At 43.3% G+C, this 22,289-nt stretch overlaps 1 protein-coding gene across 1 annotated transcript in view; it reads left to right on the top strand.

The window, feature by feature from the left end:
- The window catches only part of LOC105517419 (aldehyde oxidase 2-like), a 76,586-nt gene that overhangs the window by 32,657 nt on the left and 21,640 nt on the right, over positions 1-22,289 (top strand). Inside the window, 11 exon segments of the mRNA XM_011949949.1 lie at positions 565-679; positions 1,612-1,734; positions 4,886-4,982; positions 5,735-5,859; positions 6,603-6,736; positions 9,124-9,211; positions 11,989-12,075; positions 12,250-12,441; positions 14,953-15,180; positions 19,142-19,237; positions 21,570-21,698. Of these exon segments, the coding sequence (XP_011805339.1) occupies positions 565-679; positions 1,612-1,734; positions 4,886-4,982; positions 5,735-5,859; positions 6,603-6,736; positions 9,124-9,211; positions 11,989-12,075; positions 12,250-12,441; positions 14,953-15,180; positions 19,142-19,237; positions 21,570-21,698 (1,414 nt within the window).

Raw genomic sequence — 22,289 nt, 5'->3', positions numbered from 1 at the left:
GAACACTGCTTGCCATAGCCACACTATCCCTTCTCCACCTCCAGTCCCCCAGTAGCTAAAGTGGTATCTCCTGGCCCAGTGGGAGTCTCTTGGACCCTACTCCTTGGCAGGTCTGTTCTGATTGGTCAGGAACTAAGCTGGATTTGTTGTCATATATTCCGATTTTCAACCATGCTCTATCCCTCCTTCACATTTGGGGCCTTCAAAGCTTGCTGATTTCTACTTCCTCTTTTTTTAATTTAGAGACAGAGTCTGGCTCTGTCATAAAGGTTGGAGGGCACAGGCACCATCATAGCTCACTGCAGCCTTGAACTCCTGGGCTCAAGCCACCCTCCCACCTCAGCCTCCTGAGTAGCTGGGATTACTGGCATGTGCCACCGCCACACCTGGCTAATTTTTAAATAATTTTTTGTTGAGACAGAGTCTTGCTGTGTTGCCCAGGCTGGTCTCAAATTCCTGGCATCAAGTAATCTCTCCCTTCTTGGTCACCCAAAGTGCTAGGATTACAGGCATCTGCCACCCTGCCCAGAGTGATGTCTACTTCTTAAATATCTCTTTGTTTAGATCAATTGATGTGTCCAAGGCCCTTGAACTACCAAAAGTGGTTGATGTGATAACAGCTGAAGATATTCCAGGCACCAATGGTGCTGAAGGTGACAAACTGCTGGCTGTAGATGAGGTATGTCCAGGACATGCTCTCCTAGATGATTCTGTGTGGACAATCACCAAGGTACCCCTCCTGCTAGCTGTCCAGCTCCCAGCTCTTCCTGCTTTTGGGAGGTGGAAGCGCCGAGCCTTCTGGCGCCTCTTTACCCTGCCTTTATTCAGCCCTACTAGTCTGGAAATAACATAGTAAAAGGAAATGTATTACAGAAAAGCTACAAGTCCTAGCTCTGCCACTGCATGCTCTTGAGTCCATATGAATTTTTAGGGTCACAAGTCAGTCCACAACAGGAGCCACATTATATGAAAACTTTGTTTACCTTTAAACTCTAAAATATCATGAAGGCAACACGTGCCAACCAAGCTGGACAGAAGACATGGTAGATTCAGGTTACGGCCAACCTCACATCCACTCTGAGCCTCACATTCACTGAGTTACATGGCCAATGGAACTGTCTGTGTTTTTTAAATTATTTTTTCTTTAAAAATATTTTTTAGCCAAGCGTGGTGGCTCACACCTGTAATCCCAGCACTTTGGGAGGCTGAGGAGGATGGATCACTTGAGTCCAGGATTTCGAGACCAGCCTGGCCAGCATGATGAAACCCCATCTCTACTAAAAACACAAAAATTAGCCGGGAGTGGTGGCACACACCTGTAATCCCAGCTACTCAGGAGGATGAGGCAAGAGAATCATTTGAACCTGAGAAGCAGAGGCTGCAGTGAGCCAAGATGGCACCACTGCACTCCAGCCTGGGCAACAGAACGAGACTCTGTCTCAAAAAATATATATTTATTTTTCATTTTTAGCCAAGCAGATGTAGTCAAACGTGACTCCAATGTCACTATTGCTAAGTGGGGACATCTAAGACACCAGCCACTGCTAAGGTTGAGCTAAGCCTATTCCCACCCAGAATTCTGTATCTGCTTCAGGTGTGTACTTTCCACAGGTAAACTGTGTGGGCCAGATCATCTGTGCCGTGGTTGCTGAGACAGATGTACAGGCAAAACGAGCAACTGAAAAGATAGAGATCACCTATGAAGATCTGGAACCTGTAATCTTCACCATCAAGGTAAACAGGGCTGGCCAGTCTCTCCCTAAGGTTGTAGAATTAAAAGTTTGTAAAAATCTTAATGAAGGATCTAATTTTTTTTTCTTGCCACTGGTTTGCTCTGGAAAAATCAACTTTCTTTGGAAAACATTACTTGTATGAGCTGAAATTATCTTTGGTTCCAAGGAATGGAAAAAAGAGAAGTTTCTCACTTTCACAAAGTCTAGAAGTGGGCAGCCCAGGGCTTATAAGGCATTTTGTGTGTTTAGGATCCAGCCTTCTTATATCTAGTCACTCCACCATGCATTGCTTCCTGGAGGGCACATTTGGTCCACAATAGCCACGGAAACTCTAGCCATTACATCCACATTCCAGACAGCTGAGAGAATCAGGTGATGAAGAAGGGTGTGCCCCCTCCCTTTAAGGACACTTCCAGTCCTTAAAAGGAGGCATGTACATGGCACATGCCTTCCTCCATCTCTTTGTTTGGAACCTGGTCGCATGCCACACTTAACTGTAAGGGGAGCTGGGAAATGTGGATTTTGTTCCAGGTTGCCAGATAACCACTACAGATCGGAGACTCTATGACTTGAGGAGGAAGGTGAGGATGCATACTGGGAACAGTAATGTTTTGAAGGTGGAGCCCAAATGCAGTGGAACTTTCATGGTGGAATTCCACAGAAACTTCACTCTCGTTTCTGAGTCTAGATAATGATATTCAAATGGTATTTCAGGGAAGATAACGGAGTGAGGACAGACAGTTCAGGTGTGGACTGGGGTTTGCAGGTTCTGACTCAGTGAGGGACAGGTTCAGAGTCATTAACGTGAGAAAAGCTTACTTGTTTGTGTGCTTGGGACAGAACATCAAATGTGTCCAGAGGCTTTTGTGAACCACTGGGACATTTTAAAACGTAACTAAACAGTACAAATTGCTCAATATTTAAAGTGTTTTAAAAAAAATGTTTCTTGATCCTCCTAAACCAGATCAACTTTGTTCTAAATTCCCATTTGCCAAGTTTGCAAGAAATCCAGGCGATTTTTCTTGGCTCATTCCTCTTCCTTGGGTTGAACGAGGATCCTAATAAGGGTTTTTAAAATTTCCCTTCTAACCCCAGTTTCCTCAAGGGGGAAATAGCACCCAGAGGACACACCCATGAACTATTCTAGAATTCAGAACGGGTAGGGATTTAGAGTTCCCTCGGATTAGGACTGTCCAGAGTCAGCAAAAAAATTCCTCCACAAGTCATAAAATTGTCATATATAATACCAATAGTGCTTCATCCATCTGTTCATTTATTTATATGACTTTATAGACCAGAGGCAACATAGGATCATGGTTACAAACACAGTTCCTAGAACCAAACTGCCAGATTTGAATAGTGGCTGTACCACTTACTAGCTATGTGACCTTAAGCAAGTTATTTAACCTCTCTGTGCCATGGTTTCCTCATCTATAAAATGGAGGCAGTAATAATACGTATCTCATTAGTTTGTTATAAAATTAAATGAGTTAATGGGTGTAAAGCACTTAGAACAGTACCTGGCACATGGTTAGCACTCACCCAGTATAGCCTATGTTATAACAAGATTATACTGTCTTGGCTGGGCACAGTGGCTCATGCCTGTAATCCCAGCACCTTGGGAGGCCAAGGCAGGCAGATTACTTGAGGTCAGGAATTCGAGATCAGCCCGGCCAACATGGTGAAACCCCGTCTCTACTAAAAATACAAAAATTAGCCAGGTGTGGTGATGCATGCCTGTAATCCCAGCTACTTGGGAGGCCAAGGCAGGAGAATCGCTTGAGCCCAGGAGGCAGAGTTGCTGTGAGCCAAGATCACGCCACTGCACTCCAGCCTGGGTGAAAGAGCAAAACTCCATCTCAAAAAAAAAAAAAGATTATACTGTCTTATGACACATTTACAGTATGGCAATAAACATACTTTCACATGTACCAGGATAGCTTCTGAGATCTTAGTATAAGAGAAAATGAAAAAATTCAGCTATATTGTTCATTGTCTGCTGCTTTGAAAAAATCAAGTGTTCATCATTAGATAAAATGTTTCTAAAAACTTAGCCTGGGCTTGAACACTTCCTTTATCACTTATTTACAATGTGACTTTGAGAAAGTTCTTTTAACCTCTCTAAGCCCAGTTTCCTCATCTAGAAAACCAAGATCATAACAGAATGAATGTAAGGATACATGTACATACACTGTTATTGCACAGTGCTTAGCACAAAGCAAGCTCTCCATCAATATTAGCTGCTCCCAGGAGGATCATCAGCAAGAAAGGCTATGGCATCGGAGGCCATCAGTCTAGGAAGGCAGGAGACAGGTGTCATTCAGAAGTGTGGAAAAATATCTAGGTTCTAAAGGCTAAACAAGGACCCGCTGTCAGTAGGTCATTAAAGAATCAGTCTTTATTTGTAAGTCAGTTCATGTAACTGTCAGGGAAAAAACACACACACACACACACACACACATAGAACAAAGAGCTAGAAAAGCCCGTATGAGATGATGCCAAATACTCAAAGAAAGGAACCAACTTCCTATTAGATTGGTACAAAAGCAATTGCAAACTTTTATAGTAAAAACTGCAATTACTTTTGCACCAACCTAATACAATGTATACTCGGCTTTCCTGCCCCAGAGATGTGTAATAACTTGTGTCTTCCCCCTCAAGACAGCCTCAGTATTTTTCAGATTCCTGAGTGAGAGGTTCTTGTATCTGAGCTACCTAAGTAGTCTAACACAAGTGTTTTTCTTCAAGAAAGAGGTAAAAGAAAAAACAAAAACAGGCAGATTCCTGAACCTCACCTATCATGCATTTGACTTATCTCGTGTTCCCTAAAGAGTCACATTTACATAAGAAATTAGTACTTATAGTCCAGGATCATCATAGTGTCCCCAGCCCTCGGTTCTGAACGTAGCTTCCTTCTGAAGGTTTCGCTAATCCTTCTTGCTGGTTTTCTCTGTAAATCCAGAAGACCTTTCCCCAGACTTCTCATCTCTGCAGTGAGCCTACTGCTCTAATACTCCCTTGCTTGTTTGACACCTTCCATCTGTCCCGGGAGACAGTGATTTTCCAGAGCATACTGGTTTTTAAGAAAAAACTACCAGTGGAACGAAAAGTCGGAAGGACTGGCTTTTGTGCTTTTTTTTTCTGCCATTTAGGATGCCATAAAACACAATTCATTCCTGTGCCCGGAAGAAAAACTTGAACAAGGAAATGTTGAGGAGGCCTTTGAAAAAGTTGACCAAATTCTTGAAGGTAAGCTCCCGGGGATAGTTAATAGACTCTGCCTGATTCTATTCTGAAGCAACCATCAAAAGCATATGATTTCCCCTCAGAAAGTCCAGCCTCTAAAGTCTTGGTGCTTTGCCAAATTTCTGTTACACCTCTTCCTTTCAAATTGTGTGTGTGTGTGTGCACATGCACGCGCGGTTTTGGGGTTGAGGGGTAGGAAGCATTAGAATAAATAAAAGAAAATCTCTAAGATTTTGGTTTGGGCAGAGTAAGGAACAAACTTGGCACTTTTAATTTGTTATCCAGAACTGTAGTCTCTGAAACACATTGCCACAGGACAAATGCCTGGGTCCTTGTCAGGATAAATCCAGGCCAGCCAGGCAGGACACGGTGGCTCACACCTGCAATCCCAGCACTTTGGGAGGCCGAGGCAGGTGGATCACCTGAGGTCAGGAGTGCGAGACCAACTTGGCCAACATGGTGAAACCCCATCTTTACTAAAAATACAAAAATTAACCAGGCATGGTGGCAGGCGCTGTAATCCCAGCTACTTGGGAGGCTGAGGCAGGAGAATCGCTTGAGCCTGGAGGCAGAAGTTGCAGTGGGCTGAGATCACACCACTGCACTCCAGCTTGGGCAACAGAGCGAGACTCCATCTCAAAAAAAAAAAAAATCCAGGTCAGCCAGTCCACATCTTACTGGCTTTTGAATTCTCCAAGACGGTGGCTTCCCACCAGCACACACCTTAGGAGTTGTTCTGTGCTTATGCTTAACAGGAGAGGTCCATGTTGGAGGACAGGAACATTTTTACATGGAAACGCAAAGAGTGCTTGTTATTCCAAAGACAGAGGACAAAGAACTGGACATTTATGTGTCCACGCAGGACCCAGCTCACGTGCAGGTGAGGTCCAGGATAACGCCCACATCTCCACCTTCCTAATTCCATGATGGCAGTCGATCCTAGAGCCTCACAGTTGCTGGCCATTTTACCTGCAAAAACCTGGAATCCAAGCATTAGACATCAGACATCAGACATCAATAATGCAGCCAAGACCTCAGAACCTTTTGTTTTTGTTTTTGGTCTTTTCAAGTAAATAAACAAATAGGCACAGTAACGTTAGGTTTCAAGAGTACGTTCATTTGCATCATGCTTAGATGAACTCTGTGATGAGATGACACCATTAAATTATTTCTGTACTTGATTTTTCTCTAAAATAATCATCACAGATAACCTTTGGAGTCAACACATCACTTTATAGTACATTTTCATTTCCCCAGTCACAAAGTGCTCTAGGTTTAGCCGCAAACACATCATCTCCTTGGTAGGTTGTCAGGAGTTCACCGGCTTTCACCTCCTTGGGACTTTAGGTCTAAGCATTTGACTAGGAACCCAGCTTCTCACAGGAATCCAGGGCTCTGACAGTTTTCCTTCTGGAAAATACCATTTCTCTGATAGAAGGGCTGCTCTGTGCAGACCAACAGTGGTTACAAACTAAACAGAGCCCCACCAGACAGAGCCAGATTATCTCCATTTTTTTTTATCAATGGTAGGCATGAATGAATTTTGCTGTGATGTTGTTTCAAGACACAAAAAGCTTCTTTGCCATTTCACTCATAAACCTTCTTGTTATCTCACTTTTACAGAAAACAGTGTCTTCTACTTTAAACATCCCCATCAACAGGATCACCTGTCATGTAAAACGAGTGGGTGGAGGTTTTGGAGGGAAGGTAGGAAAACCAGCTGTATTTGGGGCGATTGCAGCTGTGGGTGCCATCAAGTAAGTATGGTTGGGGATGCCATTTGATACAGAATGGCATCAAATGCAGAAAGCTGAGGGCAAATCAGTGGCTGACAGTCATCTGGGCCGCTGTCATAACCATGTGTGTGTCATTGGGCAATTCAGCCTCCTGCCTGTTTCTTTAAAAAATGTAAATAATCATACGTACCCTCCAACGCTTTTAGAGTTATTGCAAAAGTCAAATGTACACAGGACTTTGAATAACTAACATGCTATTTAAAGGAGCAGTGGGACTATTAGCTGAACACCTCCTGAGCTTCAGGGAAAGTGAGCCGTTGAGGGATGGGGCAAGTCACCCTGCCCAAGTGGAGTGTGCGAGGGGAGGCTGCTGCCTGACTCTTCTTTCCTGCTCTCAGACCGAGAACAGGGGGAGGTAAGGAAAGAAAGACTCTTCATCCTCTGTCTCCCTGCACCTGGGAAGGGCTGTGTCCTCAGAGTCTGCTCAATGGACAGATGACTCATCCTCAAAGACAGCTCCCAGGCTGACCTCAGCGGAAGGCTCACTCCTTTGCTGTTCATGCCTCAGATTTGTGTTTAGTTGGTGCTGCTTTTTCTGTTAATGGTTCATTTTCTGTGGCTAACTATTGTGTCAGAGCCCCAAAGGCATGCAAAGTTCACAGGCTCTGCTTCATTTGACAACTCCTGTAGTTCAGAGCTCGATCCTGAAACATTCAGACACACGTCTCAGTCCTCAATGAGAAGCGGGATAAAGCAGGATCTGAATCCCATCTCCAGTTCTTTCCATAATTAACTGCTCTCCATTCACACCCACTGAGGACTCAGCACAAGATAATCAGTTCACTGAATTCCCCCCAGGCGTTGTGCCTTTAAGACTTCTCAAACACGACTGCAAGTTAGAATCATCTGGGCAGCATGTATATCCCAGTGCCTAGGCTGCCCCATACCGACCCAGGAATCAGTATATTTTAAAACTTCCCCAGTGGTTCCACTGTGCAGCCAAGTGTGGCAACCAGTGCCTTAAGATTCAACTCTACCTTGGTACACAAGGGCCGTGCATTAAATGATCCCCAGAGTAATGTTCCCAAACCTAATAGTAAGTAAGAGTTGCCTGATGTCATAGAAATTCCTGCCTTAGCTGGGCATGGTGGCTCATGCCTATAATCCCAGCACTTTGGGAGGCTAAGACTGGAAAATCACTTGAGCCCAGGAGTTCAAGACAAGCCTGGGAAATATGGTAAAATCCCCGTCTCTACAAAGATTTAACATAAAATAAAATAAAATAAAAATAGCTGAGCACAGTAGCACGTGCCTGTGGTCCCAGCTACTCTGGAGGCTAAGGCAGGAGGATTGCTTGAGCCCAGGAGGTCAGGCTGCAGTGAGCCGTGTTCATACCCCTGCACTCCAGCCTGAGTGGCAGAGCAAGACTCTGTCTCAAAAAAGAAAGTTCTGCCTCCCCATCCCAGCACCACTGAATCAGAAGTAGCAGGGGATAGACCTGGAAACTGCATTTCTCTGATGTTCCAGATTGTCCTCACAATTAGGGAAGACCAGGAAACCCTGCACTAGAATAGTGATTTTCAACATTTGCCTGAAGACACCTGAGTCAACATCACTGAGAAAAATGCATTCTAAAGCCCCTCCCTGACCCACTGAATCCAAACCCTAGTACAAAGGCCCAAGAATATGCATTTTCACCAGCGTGCCAGAGGATTCTTCAGCACTCCAAAGTCTAGAAGCCTCTGCTCTGGAGACGGAGAAAAGATGAGGCTCCTCCCTGCATGAGAGCCCAACTTGGCCAGCATAGCCTTCATGGATGAGAATGGAGACGCTGACCCAGACATCCTAGGACGAGTGTTTGGCCTTGTTTTCCCAGACGTTTGCATTTATCTGTTCACATTCTTTCTCTTTGGTAATAGTACACTATCTCTAGTACACTATCTACTAAAGATAGTACGTTATCTCTAGTGGTGGAGATAATACAAATGTCTGGATGTGGGTGAAGGTCAAACTTGAAGCTATAGAATTCAACTTAACTGCATGTGACATTAATACTTTTAATGAGATCTCCAACCACTGAGTTATAGACCACAGAGACAATGATGATTTAGTCATATATTAATTCACATTAGTGTTTAGCATGTTGTATGATATTAATACTTTTATATGGGATAAATGAAGGGATAGACGGTTGAATAAAGAGTGGGAGAATGGATGGTAGATGGATGGATAATAGGCAGATACATTGATGGATGGGTAGATAGTTAAATAAGGGGATGGATAAATATGGGTAGATAGGTGAATGAGAGGATGAATGGATAGAAGGATGGATGGATGGATGGATGGATGGATGGATGGATGGATGGATGGATGGGAGGGATGGAGAACCTAAGATTTATTTTCTTTAGAACAGGTCATCCCATTCGTCTTGTCCTTGATCGTGAAGACGACATGTTAGTAACTGGAGGAAGGCACCCATTATTTGGAAAATATAAAGTGAGTATTAAAGATGAATTATTAAAATATCTCATTTTGCCCAGGCACTGTGGTTCACACCTGTAATCCTACCACTTTGGGAGGCCAAGGCAGGCAAATCACTTGAGCCCAGGAGTTCCAAAACCAGCCTAGGCAACATGGGGAGACCCTATCTCTTAAAAATTACAAAAATGAGCTGGATATGGTGCCACATGCCTGTACTCCCAGCTACTTGGGAGGCTGAGGTTGGGTGGATCCCTTGAGCCCAGGAGGTGGAGGATACAGTGAGCTAAGATTGCACTACTGCACTCCAGCCTGGGCGACAGAGTGAGACCCTGTCTCGGACATAAATAAACAAATAAATAAATAAATATCTGATTTTATCTGAATGGCTTTGCTCTTTTCTATCATTTTGATTCTGCTAAATTCTAAAAACAAACTTAGCATCTAAAATATTAAATAAGGATGCTGTGTATTTGAATATTCATAACATTTTATGAGGAACTTTTAATAATTCTAGTAAATAATTATGAAGAAGTTTAATGATAAAAATACAATTTCAAATGATGACCAAAACACTACTTGAAGGAATAAGGATTCACATTAGTGGCTCCTCAAAACAAACAAACAAACACCGATAGAAGGTACAAACATTGCTATGCCAAACCTTCTTGACTATGCAAATATTTTTCGGAGGAAATGTTTGGAAACAATTTGACCATTTTAACTGCAAAATCATTTTTTACAAGTGTTTTTACCAAGTGGCTATGATACTGTCACAAAAGCTCTTTGCATGTAAGAAAAAATAATACAGTAGGTAGTGAATTTAAAATTGTTTCAAACTGCATTTACTGCATTTTTATGTAACTATAATATAAACATCTTAAAAATACTTGCTGGCCACGAGCTTACAATACTACTTTTCAAATTTGTGATTGAGCTGTTAGGATCATTCTAATGTAATCTAGGTTGCATTGAACATACTTTACCTGGGAATTGCTTGCAGCATATTCATAGTTAGATTTCCTATCTGATTTTGTCATTGCCTTTGATTATCTTCCCTGTATTACAAAAACCACAGTTTTCTGTAGCACAGAACAATTGTATTTCTTCCATTGGCGTTAATAATTTTTATAATTAGAGAGGAAGACCCTCTCTAATAGTTGGCCAATTAAACTTTTCATTTGCCTTCAAATGCACAGATATTAAGTCACAGCTATTATTGTCCTATAGAACTGAGAGAAATGTAGAGACATACTGCTAAGATTGGAGCAATTGTGGTTGTGGTGATGGTTGTGCTCTTATCAAAGTTATGACATTGTTTTAGTACTAACACTTGTTAAGAAGATTCTAGACTGTTAATATTTTGGTAATTATAGTAATATAAAGTATAAAAGAGGGAAATAGATTTTTTGAAAAATCCAAGTTTTATTTTATATTTTGGCTGGGTGTGGTGGCTCACGCCTGTAATCCCAGCACTTTGGGAAACTGAGGCGGGTGGATCACCTAAAGTCAGGAGTTCAAGACCAGCCTGGCCAACATAGTGAAACCCTGTCTCTATTCAAAATGCAAAAAATTAACTGGGCGTGGTGGCACGCACTTGTAGTCTCAGCTACTTGGGAGGCTGAGGCAGGAGAATGGCTTGAATCCAGGAGGCAGAGGTTGCAGTGAGCCGAGATTGCACCACTGCATTATATATCCTGGGCAAGAGAGAGCAAGACTCCATCTCAAAAAAAAAAAAAAGTCCAACTTTTATTTTATTTTTTAAGAAACAATTTCAATTCCAATATAATATATATAAACAATTTCATGTCTCATATATATATACATATATATATATATAAAATCCTTCGGACACAGCTAACAAAGTTTTGCTAGGTTATTCAGAACTACTTGTAAATTAGGATAACATGTGTTTATGTGTAAATAGGTTCTTCCAAATTTTTGAAAAGTTTATATGAAACAGTTTAAGGATTCTGCTACCTTATTTATAGTACTATTTTGCTTAGCAGTCCTTTCTTATGAAAGTCAAAGGTAAACTTCAAAGTCTAATATTGACCCTGTAGTTATATAGTCGTGTGGATCCTTCTGTTGTATTTATCCCTGCTTTCAGAAAGGCAAAGGGACCTGGGTCAATCCTCATTTGGTAGAACTACAGTAGGGAGTGGTGATTTTTCTTTTCTTTTTAATGTGGACTGTATAGACAAAATGGTCTGGGTGGATGGAGGGGAGTCGCAACATTGAAAGAACGCAAGCTGCCTTAAGCTCTTCCCAAACAGTAACAACAGCACGAGCTCAGGTTTGTTAGGTCGGGTAAGGATGTACAAAGCACCTTCACCACCTAGCGAAAAGAGAGCAGTCCCCATGCATCCATTCAAGGACCTCAGCTTCAGAGGCTTTCCCATAACAAGATACACTGTGATTCATTCCAACACATTCTGGAATTCCAGAGACTTTTTCACCAGGGAGGAAACCACAGACTAAATTAGAAAGAAAAATGAAGGAGAATCTTCCAAGAATAAGGACAAAGAGGGTGGCAATTATAGTCCAGGAGACAAGCAAAGTCTTTAGAATTCCATGCTGACTGTGAAGCCAGAAAATCACATGTTGGAAGGAAAGAGCTCAGCAAAATTCAGCTCAGAAGAAGTCTCCATCAGTCAAGCAAGGCATGGTACACCATAAAGCAAACAGAGAGCTGAGTCTGGTCTCTGTCCTGCCCTATGGGGGAACTGGGCTATGTCTCACAATTGGCATGCGAATTTTGAACATTTCAGTAAATAACCATCATTTGGTGACAGGTAGGATTCATGAACAACGGGCGGATCAAAGCTCTAGACATTGAATGCTCCATTAACGGAGGATGCACGCTGGACGACTCTGAGCTGGTACGTACACCAGAAAGCAGCAACATGTTTGGCCATGAGTAGAATGCCAAATTTCTAGATGACTCTTTACGAAGTTTATTTCCTAATGTAGTTAAATACAAGCAATTTGACTCTCTACTTGACTTTCAGAGAAAAGAAAAAAAAAAGTGATGATATGTGAATATCCCTTTTTAGGTAATAGAATTTCTAATACTAAAGCTGGAAAATGCATATAAAATTCGCAACCTCAGGTTCCAGGGCCATGCATGCATGACAAATTTACCATCCAATACGGCCTTTCGTGGATTTGGCTTCCCACAAGGAGCCCTAGTAACAGAATCCTGCATCACAGCTGTGGCAGCCAAATGTGGCCTTCCGCCAGAAAAGGTAAGGTTGTAACCAAGGCCATAACCAAAGTTGCTGATGAATGGGACCAGTGGGAAACCCAGCTTCTTTGACCCAAGGAAACACACTAGAAGAACCACGTGAATTAGCCCTGGCTCAGAATTCACCTCACCCTATCTTACTCCTTCCTTACTTATGCAAACATCTCTTTTTTTTTTTAATTTGTACCAAAATAATTACTCTATTTAAAATTCAGACCACACCAAAGTAATCAAAAAAAGGGAATGCCCCTTTTTCCACCCATCCCTCTTGGTCAAGGGTAATCATTGTTAACAATTCCATGTTTATTGTTCTACCCTTTTTCTATCTTTGGCCACCCATTTGTATTCATACACACATACCTAAACATTGACATATAACATATATGTGCACATGTATGGTTATTTACCAGAATAGGACCATAGCATACATATTACTCTGCCTCTGCCCCTTCCTTCTCCTACAGGACAGTATGCCATGGCCATGTTTCCATGTCAGTAGAATGGTCTACTTCGTTCTTTTTCATGACTGAATAGTACTATGTAATATGCACGTACCACAACTTATTTAGCCACTCCACTATTAGTGCTATTAATATACATTCTGGTTGTTACCATTTTTCACCATTAAAATGTTGCTGCAATAAACGTCTTGGTACATATGTACCCAGGTATATGTTTGCCTTATTGTATATCTATAGGATAAATTTACAGAAGTGGAATTACTGGTGCACTTGAAAACTTTTGAGAAATACTGCCAGAAGAACACTCTCTGAAAAATACTACTTTTCACAATAGACCAGAAGATGCACAGGATGTACAGTATGCTGGACTAGAGAGAGGCAGCTTCTGGAATTGAGATCATGGTCAATAACTTGCTTCCACTCCCCAAACATTCCAGTCAGAGCCCACCCTACCTTTTCCATTTCTGTCCCCTGTCTCCCCAATATAGAACCCCTGCTCCAGCAAGAACTCTCCTATGTATTGCCCCTAGAACTGTTTTGTCCCTAAATTCAACAGGAATTCCAGGTTTGTAATTGTCGGGGTACTTCCTACAAACAAGAAAACATCTAATATTTTGTACAAGGAAGGCAGTAGTTATCCTAAGAGAAGTCACGTACAGTGTTCCATGGTACCAAAGAAGGAAGGCATCATGTTGGCATGGGGAGAGGGGAACCAGGAATCACTTTCTGAAGAAGATGGCACTTGAGATAGGCCTTGAAGAATAATAGGCACTGAGGTTGGAAAGGTGTTCTAGGCAAGTAGAACAGCATGAGCAAGAGCATCAATCTCTGTGTGGTTCAGTTTCCTTATATATAAATGATTCACCTCACAGAGTTCCTGCAGGAATCAAATAATTTAATATTCATTACGATATTTGTTTTATAAACTGGATAGTATTATCCCAATGTTGTTGCCAATAATAATAATTCTTTTATTGTGATTAGAATAAAATGGAGATGATTTAAAAAAAAAAAACTTCTAGGCATATCTCAGCAGGCTCTCCTTTGTCAAGTGTTGCAAGTTTCCAGGACATATCACATAAAACACACCTTATTCAAATAAACCGTTTTTCTTTCTTTTTTTTTCTTTCTCTCTTTCTTTTAGAGATGAGGTCTCACAATGTTGCCCAGGCTGCTCTTGAACTCCTGAGCTTAAGTGATCCTCCTGCCTCGGTCTCCCAAAGTGCTAGGATTACAGGTGTAAGCCACCACACCAGGCCCAAAGAAACTGTTTAAAAGATTTACCCGTGGCCGGGCGCGGTGGCTCAAGCCTGTAATCCCAGCACTTTGGGAGGCCGAGACGGGCGGATCACGAGGTCAGGAGATCAAGACCATCCTGGCTAACACAGTGAAATCCCGTCTGTGCTAAAAACTACAAAAAACTAGCCGGGCGAGGTGGCGGCGCCTGTAGTCCCAGCTTACCCGGGAGGCTGAGGCAGGAGAATGGCGTGAACCCGGGAGGCGGAGCTTGCAGTGAGCTGAGATCCGGCCACAGCACTCCAGCCTGGGTGACAGAGCGAGACTCCGTCTCAAAAAAAAAAAAACAAAAAAAAGATTTACCCATACATTCCAAAGGCACTTAGAAGACTTAGAGGGGATCTGCTATTATTTGCAATGCTGTTCCTCCCTGGCAGAACAAAATGTCAGTTATGACAATGAATCCTTGCTTTAGGGTACTGCCTACCAGCTCTTCTCCATCCTCTGAACCTTGTAGAATAAAAAGAAAAGAAAAGGGGCCTCCCTAGGCCCCTCTCTCCCACTGCCTTTTGTGGACTAGTCTCCACCTGCTACCCTCCACTTCTAGTGTGGAGTGACCCTAACTGGTACATTGATGAAGAGGTAAAAAATAACCTCTACTATTTTTGCAAAAGCATGTGCCATTCAAAGAAAAAATAGACCCTGTCTTTCCTTCTTTACAGCTTGTGCTTTAGTGGAGATGCTTTTCAAGTCTCTATTTGGGCATCAGTTTCTGTCTTACCATAACTATTGACTGAATTTCCCACCTGTTTCAGATTAAAGAGAAAAATATGTACAAAACAGTTGACAAAACCATCTACAAACAAGCATTCAACCCTGAGACCCTGATAAGATGTTGGAATGAATGTCTGGACAAGTCTTCCTTTTACAGCAGAAGAATGCAAGTCGAAGAGTTCAATAAGAAGAATTATTGGAAGAAGAAAGGCATTGCTATTATTCCCATGAAGTTTTCAGTTGGCTTTGCTGCAACAAGCTATCATCAGGTAAGACTTGTATATCGGATAAATAACACTCGTGCTAGACACGCTCCTGGCCCAATCAGCTTCTGTGGACTTTGAAAAATATCTCATTTCTTAGAGCACTGAGCCAACCTAAGTTGGTTGGCAAGGTTGGCCAACCAACCCTGCCAACACCTAAGAGAAATGTACAGAACTGTCCAGAGCAGCACCCCCATCTGCAAACATTTTTAATACAGTGCAATATTTGTTTCCTTCTTGGGAAACAAATCCCTAATCAACTGAAGTCAGGAAGACCTGAGAAATCCTCGGCTCTGTTTTGACTAGCTGTGCAACATTAAGTTATTCAACATCTCTGAGCCTCAGCTTTCCCAGTTATAATAACAATAATAATAATAATAACAATAACTCTGTCTTAAGATTGATGAGGACTCAGTAAGCTAGGGTTCCTGGAACACTGTGGATGTCATCCAGAGCATCCCTGAGCCCCTCCCAGGAGAGCTCAGACACTCCTCTCAGGGCTCCTCCTCCTCCGGTACCATCCTCCACAGTAGGATGAGACCCCCTGAACCTCTGGGTCACATTTCTGTTCAGGCCCAGCATGCCCCTTCTATAAACAGGCACAAGAAGGTTAACTGTCATGTCTGCAAGCTAGATGGAATCAAAGGCTGCAGCATCAGAGAAACTTGAGAGCTGCATATGTGGTTTCCTCTCTGATGCCAAATATTGTCTTTTCCAAACCAACTGCAACACCAAGTGAGTGTCCAACCATTCTGTTCTCACACTAACTGCCAGAGTTAGTGCAGACTCCACAGATCAAGGGTTGAGTCCCACAAGACCACCCCTATTTCAGACACCAGCTTCAAATGGAGGGTCCCGGCTACTCACACTCCTGCCTGGCCAACTACTAATTTGGAGGTTTTCACTACCCCCATTTAGGTTTGATAATTTGCTAGAATGACTCATGGAACTCAGGAAAGCACTTTACTTATGATCATTACCAGTTTACTCTGAAGGATACAACTCAGGAACAGCCAGATGGAAGAGCTGCCTAGGACAAGGGATGGGAAGGGAGCAGAGCTTCCCCGACCTCTCCAGGCACACACCCTCCCAGCACCTCCACATGTTCACCAACCCAGGAGCCCCCAGACTGCATCATTTGGGGTTTTTATGGAGGTTCCACTACACAGGCATGATTGATTACAGCATTGGCCATTAATGATTGAACTCAATCTCTAGCCCCCATCCCAAGAAGATGAGGAGGAGGACTGAAAGATCAATGCACACTGCCTCTGAGCCCCCATCCTAAAGCTACCTAAGCCCTTCTCATGAGTCATCTCATTAGCAGAAAAAAAAAACAGTAAATTCCAAGTCTTTATGAACTCTGAACTAAGAACCAGGGGCAAAGATCAAATATTTACTGTTTATTATAACATACCTCCCTTCACCTGTATGGCCACACTGCATCTAAACCAGAGCCTACACTCTGCCATCATTCATGGGAACCAACATCTCAACTCATCACAAAGAAAACCTTCAAATCAAGCAATGACTTTTAAGTTTCCATTGGAATATCCTCCAGCTGCCCCACAGAGTTCTAAATTGAGGCACCCTAGAATCACCTGGCTGGGAATAGAAGGGTGTTATTCCAGGTCAGCTGATGACTCACAAAGCTGGAACACCTACCCTCTAAATTGGCAGTGAGAGCTCTATCCTCAGTGGGAGTCAAAAGGCCCATGGTGAGTAAATCCTATTATTAACAGCTACAAGCCTCGATGCTCCCGAGTCCCTCTGAGCCAACCCTGGGCCTCCAGGCATCCGGAGACACAAATGGGCTGAAGCCTTCATTCCTCCTCCTCCTGGAAGGAAAAATATATCACCTTTCCCTTTGTCCAATTTATCAAACATTGATGTAGTGTCCCTGTGATTCAGACCCACTCAGAGATTTTTTTTTTTTTTTAAGACAGAGTTTTGCTCTTGTCACCCAGGCTGGAGTACAATGGCACAATTTCTGCTCACTGTAACCTCTGCCTCCCAGGTTCAAGCGATTCTCCTGCCTCAGGATCCCAAGTAGCTGGGATTACAGGTGCCTGCCACCATGCCTGGCTAATTTTTGTATTTTTAGTAGAGATGGGGTTTCAACATGTTGGTCAGGCTGGTCGCAAACTCCTGACCTCAGGTGATCCACCTGCCTTGGCCTCCCAAAGTGCTGGGATTACAGGCGTGAGCCACCATGCAAGGCTGGGACCTGCTCAGACGTATTTACAGGACACAAAGATGAGTTAAGACCAGGTGCCCCTCCGTGGCAAGACTCTCAGAGAAGAGCCTCTTACCTCCAGGATTCCTTACGTGTGGCTGCTCTAACAAAGTACCACAAACTGGGTGACTCAATAATGACGAACTTATTCTCTCACAATTCTGGAGGCCCGAAGTTCAAACTCAAGGGGTCAGCAGGGCCATGCTGCCTCTGAAGGCTTCAGGGAAGAATCTTCCCTTGCTCTTCCAGCTTCTGGTGGCTCCTGGTGGCTCCTGGTATTACCTGGCTTGTGGCAACATAACTCCAGTCGCAGCTGCCTCCATCTTCCATGGCCCTCTTACAAGGACACCAGTCATTGAATTCAGGGTCCCCACAATCCAGTATGATTTTACCTTAAGTAGTTGCATCTGCAAAGACTACATGAAGTTGTGTATTGAGGTTTCAGACAGACATGAATTTTAGGGGGCAGGGGAGGGACACTTTTCAACCCAGTATTCCTGTAAGGAGAAGTACAAAGAAGGAAGTGATCGATCCTTCCCAGATGGGGATGAGACACATGTGAGGAAGTTTTTGGGTTGTTTTGTTTTGTTTTCTTTTGTTTTTTTTGAGACGGAGTCTTGCTCTGTCACCCAGGCTGGAGTGCAGTGGCGCAATCTCGGCTCACTTCAACCTCCGCCTGCCGGGTTCAAGCAGTTCTCTGTTCAGCCTCCCAAGTAGCTGGGATCACAGGCACCCACCACTATGCCTGGCTAATTTTTGTATTTTTAGTAGAGATGGGGTTTCACCATCTTGGCCAAGCTGGTCTTGAACTCCTGACCTCTTGATCCGCCCACTTCAGCCGCCCAGAGTGCTAGGATGAGTACAGGCGTGAGCCACGATGTCCGGCCAAGTGAGGAAGTTTTAACAGAACGTAGACTGTGGGACGTGGCCCTGCAGGCTGGGCAGACAGGTAAGGAACAGGAGGAGAAGCCGGCCAGAACAAGAGATCGGACAGAAGCAAGGAGCACACGTCAGAAAGGAGACTGCAGTGGGGCCAGTCTCGGAGGCAAGGCAGGGGGCCACAAGGACTCTCCAAGAGACCAAATCCCACAGGGCCTCGTGGTGGAATAAGGAGCCGAGCTTTCCCTTCCAGGCTGTGGGGGGTTTGCCCACCTTGCCCATGGCAAAGCCTTCTTCAGTCTGTGATTCTCTTCCGTTGTCAATTGCCATCCCTGAGCAGCACAGGAGTTGGACCTGTCCCCCCAGGTCTCCCAGGGCACCATAGGCCACTCTCATTATCTCACTGATCATCCTACACTACAGTGACTTGCTCTCTGGCCTGTCTTTCCACCACACTGTGAGCAGCTTGAGGAAGAGCCATGTCTTGTTCATCCTAATGTATCTAGAGCTGAGCACAGGCAGTACACACTATGTGCAAGTACCTAAAACATTTAAATAACTAGTTTAATGGTCAGCCAGTGATTTTAAGCATGAGAGTGACTTTCAAACAACTGGAACCGATACTACCAACTCCTGAGGTATCCAAAGGGGCTCCTATGAAAATCAGGAGGAATGTTCTATACAGGCGACTTTTTGCACAAAACAGAACTAAACTTCAGCATCCTACCAGGAAAGTTTGCTTCTCTGACCCCCTCCACTCCCTGAGACTGGTGTTTCACTACCTTATGCTTTATATTGAACCTCACCAAATGCTAACTTGCACTGAGCTATGCCTTCCGATTCTTTTACTAGGCAGCTGCACTGGTTCATATCTACAAAGATGGGTCTGTGTTGGTCACTCATGGAGGCAATGAACTGGGACAAGGTATTCACACCAAAATGCTGCAGGTAAAATAAATAAAATTAAACCATTACTCTCTATATACATTGTTGAAAGTTGGGATTCATCTCTTAGGATAAATTCTGACTCCCTGTATTCAAACACTGAGATCTTGACTATTTAGTTGGAAGGCTTCTTACATATCAAATAGAAAGGCTGAGGTGGCAGAAATCCCATGTGTATGCAGACAGTCCTGGAGCTTGGCCAGGGTTCATGGATGGGGGTGATCATTAGTGAAAATGCCACTAAGAAACCCATGGAGCCCTGTGGTGGGAGCTCCAAGCAGGCAACCAGGAGCAGGAGTTTCTCAGCTTTGTAGTTTTAATGTTTACATTTTAGACAACAATATTAGGTTGCTAATGTTTTATTTTGACAAGGAAGGATGAGTATTTCATCAACAGCCATCATCCTACAAGTTTTTTAAGATAGTTAACACACATACATACACACCAATTAGTAAGAATATAATCTCAGGAGAAAACAAGAACAATTCTTTAAATAACCCTGTGACAAATGTATTAGATTTTTTTTTTTTTTTTTTTGAGACGGAGTCTCGCTCTGTTGCCCAGGCTGGAGTGCAGTGGCCAGATCTCAGCTCACTGCAAGCTCCGCCACCTGGGTTTATGCCATTCTCCTGCCTCAGCCTCCTGAGTAGCTGGGACTACAGGCACCCGCCACCTCGCCCGGCTAGTTTTTTTTTTGTACTTTTTAGTAGAGACAGGGTTTCACCGTATTAGCCAGGATGGTCTCAATCTCCTGACCTCGTGATCCGCCCGTCTCGGCCTCCCAAAGTGCTGGGATTACAGGCTTGAGCCACCGTGCCCGGCCATGTATTAGATTGTTATAGCGTGCATCTGTAGCTTTTGACCATCCAGCCCCTTAGGTCATTTGGAGTGCTGTACCTCTCACATGCCATAGATTTCTGAAAGACTCCTCAATTCGGGTACCTTTCAGGTCCATCCCCACCCTTACTCCCACGCCTGCTGCACATCTAGGCACAAGACCCGCCTCTGGTCAGTCAGGGTTCCGGAATCCCACTGACTCTGGGAAAGGACACATGATTCAAGCAAGGCCACTCAGAGCCTTTCCTGGGATTGATGTGTAGATGCTGGGAGAAAGGAGCCATCTTTCCCCTGTGGCTGTTTAGGTACTATACTATAGGACAGGGGCTGCCACAAGCAGTTCTGTGCCATGGATGGAACCTGTCTACTGATGTCAATGGTGTGGCCATCGTAGAAAGAAAAGCAAATTGAGAGGCTGAGAGGAGACCCTGATGAGACCACAAAGCCCCTAGATACACATGTACTTCACACTAGCTCCATCTATCCTGCCCAGTTATACGAACCAATAAATTCCCTTTGGATTTTCACCACCAAGAAACAACAAAGTCATCCCTTTTTTTCATTTTGCATCTTTCTGGAGAAACTTCATATTGAATGACATTAGTCCGAAGATTAGTATTTGGGAACAGGATATCTTGAGAAGGTGCTTTTTGCAAAAACAAAAAGATAAGAGAAGCCAAAATAATGTTTTTTCCTTGTCCTTTCTTCTCTTTCATTTCTTTCTTTTTCATTTCTTGATTAAATATCTTCATCTCCACATGTGTTTGCTAGAGAAACTGGAAGGAAAAGAAGAGAAAAGAAGCCAGCTGCAGTGCATGCACCTGTAGTCCCAGCGACTCGGGAGGCTGAAGCAGGAGGGTCAGTTGAGTCCAGGAGTTCAGGATTAGCCTGGGCAACACAGTGAGACTCCATCTCTAAAACAATAATAATAATCTTTTTAAAAATATTTTTAAAAAACAGAAAAAATGAACAGCAAATACTGGAGGAATATAAGCAAGGGAGAACAAATAGAAAAAAAGTGGGGAGGATAAGAGCAAGGAAAAGGTCCCCAGGGTCATTCCAAGTTCATCTGATACTGATATCGAAAGATTTCAGATCAAATTCTGAGTCAATCTCATCTCAGTCTTCCCTCTCTCTCTCTTTCTTTCTCTCTCTCTCTCTTCCTCCATCCCTCTTTTTCTTCCTGCCACTGAACCAAATAAGTGCCTGAAAATCTCAATTTGGCCTACTTCCTACACATTTAAAACTTAGAAAAAAGGAAATTCTTAACATTCTAAATGGACTAAATTTGAAAAGAACCACTGTGGAATATTACCAAGAAAACACTGTAAAAATCAGCGTGAGGCCTTACAAAAAAAGTAGTTTTGATGCTTATAAAGTAAATTATTTTAGTCTTAAAAGGGTATCATGGATGTAATAACAAATCATTTTTATTAAGAAAAATAATGATTCAAATATTCATAGAAGTCCTTGCTGGACTTGAAAATATTTATCATAGGTGGCCAGCCATGAGTTAAAAATACCCATGTCCTGTATCCACATCTCTGAAACGAGCACAGCAACAGTACCTAATACAATTGCTACAGCAGCATCTATCGGTGCAGATGTCAATGGCAGAGCTGTGCAGGTGAGTCTTCCTGTCTCTCCTTGGTGTGCCTCTCCCACATCTCTGGTTTTTATGGCTAGATACAGGTACAATAGTTGACTTCAGAGAAGTCATCTGTGTCACTAAACATAGTCTGGGATAACTAAAATATTGGGAGAGTGTATTTGGAGTAGGCTAAATTGAGATGACAGACGCAAAATGTAAAGGCTCAAACACAGTAAAAGTCCCTGTCTTGTACGCATATCAGTCCAGACTCTGCATTGTTTGGTCATTTGAGCACCCAAACTGATGGAGGCTCCACCATCTTCAACATGTGGCGTGCCAAGTTGCCGTGGGTGTCATCATTCTAGTGAGTATGGTGAAGCTGGTGTGGAAGACTCTGAGCCAGATCTGGAAGTGATGCAACCTCCACTCACAGTCCATTAGCAGAACCAGTTTCAGGCTATGTCTAACTGCAACAGAGGTTGGGAAATGTAGAGTAGTGGGAAACCATATGTCCAGCTGATATGGAAGAAGGGCAGAATGGATTTTGGTGAACAGGCAGTCTCCGTTCCTAGGAGACACAGCAAGAAGAAATTTGACTGCCAAGTAATGCAGAGCTGCGCAAGTTTC

This window comes from Colobus angolensis, unplaced genomic scaffold, assembly GCF_000951035.1.
Source record: "Colobus angolensis palliatus isolate OR3802 unplaced genomic scaffold, Cang.pa_1.0 Scaffold30, whole genome shotgun sequence".
NCBI classification, from domain to species: Eukaryota; Metazoa; Chordata; class Mammalia; order Primates; family Cercopithecidae; genus Colobus; species Colobus angolensis.
The sequence above is the reverse complement of the archived record's forward strand: the minus strand, read 5'-3'. Positions and strand labels throughout refer to the sequence as shown.